General features: G+C 39.0%; 1 protein-coding gene across 1 annotated transcript in view; it reads left to right on the top strand.

Moving 5' to 3' along the window:
- The window catches only part of dnajb6b (DnaJ heat shock protein family (Hsp40) member B6b), a 47,676-nt gene extending 41,476 nt beyond the window's left edge, over positions 1-6,200 (top strand). Inside the window, exons 9-10 of the mRNA XM_053629872.1 lie at positions 5,173-5,271; positions 5,423-6,200. Of these exons, the coding sequence (XP_053485847.1) occupies positions 5,173-5,271; positions 5,423-5,523 (200 nt within the window). The 3' untranslated portion in view covers positions 5,524-6,200. The remainder of the gene's footprint in view (positions 1-5,172; positions 5,272-5,422) is intronic.
- Positions 6,201-6,564: the final 364 nt, after the last annotated feature.

The following is a 6,564-nucleotide window of genomic DNA, read 5'->3' as shown; positions in this document are numbered from 1 at the left end:
GCACACAGAGCTTAACGAGGGATTTGTTAAACGTTTAACTATTACACATAATCTTTATTTCTATTTCTGATACAGTGTGTGTGTGTGTGTGTGTGTGTGTGTGTGAGTGTGTGTGAGTGTGTGTGTGTGATGGATAAAAGAGGAATTGAAGCAGCATCTGTCCTCTTTCTTCTCCTCTCCCCTGTGTAATTACGCAGCACAATGGCAGTGGGAGGCGAGCCCCTCTGTCACGCTAATTCAATATAAATGTAAATGACCACGCTGAGAGAATAAAGAAACCTCGATCTGTTTACACGTCTAATCACAATAAAAGCGCGCTGAGTGAAATATGAATGCGAGACGCATCACGATTATATGATAAGAGAGATGGAGGAGGAGGCAAGTGCCGTGTTTAAACCTTACATTTGTGTTCTTACATATGGGTGAAGCGCTGTTACTGTTACTTTCACTGTTACCCTCACTGTTACTCTCACTGTTACCCTGACTCATACAGTTACTCTCACTGTTACTTTCACTGTTACCCTCACTGTTACTCTCACTGTTACCCTGACTCATACAGTTACTCTCACTGTTACTCTCACTGTTACCCTGACTCATACTGTTACTCTCACTGTTACTCTCACTGTTACCCTGACTCATACTGTTACTCTCACTGTTACCCTCACTGTTACCCTGACTCATACAGTTACTCTCACTGTTACTCTCACTGTTACCCTGACTCATACAGTTACTCTCACTGTTACTCTCACTGTTACCCTGACTCATACAGTTACTCTCACTGTTACTCTCACTGTTACCCTGACTCATACTGTTACTCTCACTGTTACCCTGACTCATACTGTTACTCTCACTGTTACCCTGACTCATACAGTTACTCTCACTGTTACTCTCACTGTTACCCTGACTCATACAGTTACTCTCACTGTTACTCTCACTGTTACCCTGACTCATACAGTTACTCTCACTGTTACTCTCACTGTTACCCTGACTCATACTGTTACTCTCACTGTTACTCTCACTGTTACCCTGACTCATACAGTTACTCTCACTGTTACTCTCACTGTTACCCTGACTCATACTGTTACTCTCACTGTTACCCTGACTCATACAGTTACTCTCACTGTTACTCTCACTGTTACTCTCACTGTTACCCTCACTGTTACTCTCACTGTTACCCTGACTCATACAGTTACTCTCACTGTTACTCTCACTGTTACTCTCACTGTTACCCTGACTCATACTGTTACTCTCACTGTTACTCTCACCGTTACCCTGACTCATACTGTTACTCGCACTGTTACTCTCACTGTTACCCAGACTCATACAGTTACTCTCACTGTTACTCTCAGTGTTACTCTCACTGTTACTCTCACTGTTACCCTGACTCATACAGTTACTCTCACTGTTACTCTCACTGTTACTCTCACTGTTACCCTCACTGTTACTCTCACTGTTACCCTGACTCATACAGTTACTCTCACTGTTACTCTCACTGTTACTCTCACTGTTACCCTGACTCATACTGTTACTCTCACTGTTACTCTCACCGTTACCCTGACTCATACTGTTACTCGCACTGTTACTCTCACTGTTACCCAGACTCATACTGTTACTCTCACTGTTACTCTCACTGTTACTCTCACTGTTACCCTGACTCATACAGTTACTCTCACTGTTACCCTCACTGTTACTTTCACTGTTACCCTCACTGTTACCCTGACTCATACTGTTACTCTCACTGTTACCCTCACTGTTACTTTCACTGTTACCCTCACTGTTACCCTCACTGTTACTTTCACTGTTACCCTGTCTCATACAGTTACTCTCACTGTTACCCTCACTGTTACTCTCACTGTTACCCTCACTGTTACCCTGACTCATACTGTTACTCTCACTGTTACCCTCACTGTTACCCTGACTCATACTGTTACTCTCACTGTTACTCTCACTGTTACCCTCACTGTTACTCTCACTGTTACCCTGACTCATACTATTACTCTCACTGTTACCCTGACTCATACAGTTACTCTCAGTGTTACTCTCACTGTTACCCTGACTCATACAGTTACTCTCACTGTTACTCTCACTGTTACCCTGACTCATACAGTTACTCTCACTGTTACTCTCACTGTTACCCTGACTCATACAGTTACTCTCACTGTTACTCTCACTGTTACCCTGACTCATACAGTTACTCTCACTGTTACTCTCACTGTTACCCTGACTCATACAGTTACTCTCACTGTTACTCTCACTGTTACCTTGACTCATACTATTACTCTCACTGTTACCCTGACTCATACTATTACTCTCACTGTTACCCTGACTCATACTGTTACTCTCACTGTTACCCTGACTCATACTATTACTCTCACTGTTACCCTGACTCATACTATTACTCTCACTGTTACCCTGACTCATACTGTTACTCTCACTGTTACCCTGACTCATACTGTTACTCTCACTGTTACCCTGACTCATACTATTACTCTCACTGTTACCCTGACTCATACTATTACTCTCACTGTTACCCTGACTCATACTGTTACTCTCACTGTTACCCTGACTCATACAGTTACTCTCACTGTTACCCTGACTCATACTATTACTCTCACTGTTACCCTGACTCATACTATTACTCTCACTGTTACCCTGACTCATACTGTTACTCTCACTGTTACCCTGACTCATACAGTTACTCTCACTGTTACCCTGACTCATACTATTACTCTCACTGTTACCCTGACTCATACTATTACTCTCACTGTTACCCTGACTCATACTGTTTCACTGTTACCCTGACTCATACTGTTACTCTCACTGTTACCCTGACTCATACAGTTACTCTCACTGTTACTCTCACTGTTACTCTCACTGTTACCCTGACTCATACTGTTACTCTCACTGTTACTCTCACTGTTACTCTCACTGTTACTCTCACTGTTACCCTGACTCATACTGTTACTCTCACTGTTACTCTCACTGTTACCCTGACTCATACAGTTACTCTTACTGTTACTCACTGTTACTCTCACTGTTACCCTCACTCATACTGTTACTCTCACTGTTACTCTCACTGTTACTCTCACTGTTACCCTGACTCATACAGTTACTCTCACTGTTACTCTCACTGTTACCCTGACTCATACAGTTACTCTCACTGTTACTTTCACTGTTACCTTGACTCATACTATTACTCTCACTGTTACCCTGACTCATACTATTACTCTCACTGTTACCCTGACTCATACTGTTACTCTCACTGTTACCCTGACTCATACTATTACTCTCACTGTTACCCTGACTCATACTGTTACTCTCACTGTTACCCTGACTCATACAGTTACTCTCACTGTTACCCTGACTCATACTATTACTCTCACTGTTACCCTGACTCATACTATTACTCTCACTGTTACCCTGACTCATACTGTTACTCTCACTGTTACCCTGACTCATACAGTTACTCTCACTGTTACCCTGACTCATACTATTACTCTCACTGTTACCCTGACTCATACTATTACTCTCACTGTTACCCTGACTCATACTGTTTCACTGTTACCCTGACTCATACTGTTACTCTCACTGTTACCCTGACTCATACAGTTACTCTCACTGTTACTCTCACTGTTACTCTCACTGTTACCCTGACTCATACTGTTACTCTCACTGTTACTCTCACTGTTACCCTGACTCATACAGTTACTCTCACTGTTACCCTGACTCATACAGTTACTCTTACTGTTACTCACTGTTACTCTCACTGTTACCCTCACTCATACTGTTACTCTCACTGTTACTCTCACTGTTACTCTCACTGTTACTCTCACTGTTACTCTCACTGTTACCCTGACTCATACAGTTACTCTCACTGTTACCCTGACTCATACAGTTACTCTTACTGTTACTCTCACCGTTACTCTCACTGTTACTCTCACTGTTACCCTGACTGTTACTCTCACAGTTACCCTGACTCATACTGTTACTCTCACTGTTACTCTCACTGTTACTCTCACTGTTACCCTGACTCATACAGTTACTCTCACTGTTACCCTCACTGTTACTCTCACTGTTACCCTGACTCATACAGTTACTCTCAGTGTTACTCTCACTGTTACTCTCACAGTTACCCTGACTCATACTGTTACTCTCACTGTTACTCTCACTGTTACTCTCACTGTTACCCTGACTCATACAGTTACTCTCACTGTTACCCTCACTGTTACTCTCACTGTTACCCTCACTGTTACTCTCACTGTTACCCTGACTCATACAGTTACTCTTACTGTTACGTTTAATGTTACTGTAGTGTTACTCATACTCTTACTGTTACTCACTGTTATTCTGTTACTATAACGTTACTTCTTGTACAGCTGGGAATGTTGTGTGAACGTTATCTAAAATCATCTATCAGTTGAGTTTTACGTTCTTTATCAGTGCTGCAGAGATATAGATGCACCAAATGTTTTAGAGCAGGACATTTAAAACTTTATTAACATTTCATATTTGATCTGTACAACTCTAGGTTTTTATTGATTGATTGATTTATTACATTTGAGGAACTTTAATTTAACTTTTAAATATATTTTTCTACACATGCTGCTATTTTGTAATAATTTATTTTATTTTGCTCCTGTTTCTGTAAGTGTTATAGAGCAGCTTTTAGCAAGAAATTTTCCCACTGGGATTAATAAACCTTTTACCTGGAGCTTGGAAGGTGCTAAAAGTATTTGAATATGAACTTCATATGTTTGAACGATATACACAGCAAATTATTTTTTTCACTGTTGTTTATTTAATAAATGCATAATTTTGCCTTTTTTTTAACATACAAGGGGTAAGACTTGCCTAACCCTATATATTATATATGCATTATTATTCAAAATTAAGCACTATGGTTTTGAATTATATATATATATATATATATATATATATATATATATATATATATATATATACATATACATATACATATACATAAAATCTCTACACTACATACAAATCTCCAAAAATATAAATCTCACAAGTACAGATTTGATGTGAAAAAGGCTGAAGGCTCCTGGGATTTCCAGGCAAACTTGGACACTTTCCTACACAGTGTGTTTCTATACAGCGCAAGTGTACTGGTGTATATTTATTACAGATCTCTATCTGTCCATATTCACACAGATGTCAGCACTCCGAGCGCCCTGCCTGGCCCCGCCTCTCACTCCCGTTACCTTAGAAACGCCACAGATGAGGATGATGGGGAAAGAGTAAACGCCAGAGGTCTGAGTCCATACACCATCCACTCAGCTGATTAATCACCAAACGATTCACTTTGTTATGTTCATTAGTGAAAACATGTTGTGTCGATATTTCTAAAGACTTTAAATGAATATTTTTTTTTTTAAAAACGTTTTATTCTTCGTTGATGCAGGATGTTTTGAAAACAGAAGAAAGAAACACTGGCGAGCAGACACGGACAACAAGAAGAAGATAAATCCACGTCTGGCACCAAGGATCGGCTCCTGGTTCTGAACTTTCACTTTTTTTTTTTGGAAAAAAAGAGAGATAATAAAAACACAGAAGAGCTGTGTATTATACTATATTATAGTTCTTCTTTTGAAATCAAAATGCCTTCACATGACCGAGTTTTCTTCTGATACTGTCACCACTGGGGACTTTCTAAGGGCATTGATAAAGAGTTTTAGTCACCCAGATACTGTGATATTATCACTGGAAATGGAGATTTTATTTTTTTGATTAATTTTTTTAAGTGAAGTGAGAATCTGTAAACTAGCCACGTTATTCAGTCTTTATTCAGTGCAACGATTCATGATCACGAGACTGAGATCATTATTTATTAAAGGTTGTGTGTATAGAGATGGGTGATATGACAGAAATATCATAATCACGATACATCATCACTTCTATGAGACTCAATATGTATGATGACATACAGGTTTGCTAAAAAACAAGAGGCAGTGAAACAATAGTGTTGGATTTAATACAGGAAGTACTAAATTAAATGATTTAACCCTGGAAAAAAAAGAAATCGCAATTGACCACTAAATCAGCTACTTCCAATCAGAGCTTGTTATGAAATATCATGAGAAAATAAATATTACAAAAATATATATTGCAAAAAAAAAGTACATAATTCTGACATAACTGATCACAGTGTTGATATTTTACTGTCATATTGCTCAGCACTCCACAATACAAACCTGATAAACAACCATAAATAAGCATTCAAGTTGATTTACATAGACTTGATGAATATGCAATTTGGCGCGTTTGTACCCAAAAGTGTAAAACAGTGGGCGGAGTCAATGCAAATACGTTCGTTTATCAGCTTTAGTGTGATTTACCACGACGTGAAAAATAACTTAAAGATCAAAGATTGTAAATCAATAATATAATTATTATTTACAGTGAAAACCAAAGGGCAGAAATGAAAAAAAAATTAATACTGAAGGGCAGGTAATAAATTTGCAGAAGTCTGTTTCGGTCATTTGAAGGTATATAAAATCTTAAAAATAACCAATATTTCTCAGCAGTAGAGCTAGTATTACAACT

Source organism: Ictalurus furcatus, chromosome 7 (assembly GCF_023375685.1).
Source record: "Ictalurus furcatus strain D&B chromosome 7, Billie_1.0, whole genome shotgun sequence".
Lineage (NCBI taxonomy): Eukaryota > Metazoa > Chordata > Actinopteri > Siluriformes > Ictaluridae > Ictalurus > Ictalurus furcatus.
Note: the sequence above shows the minus strand (reverse complement) of the source record. Positions and strands in the feature narration are given on the sequence as shown.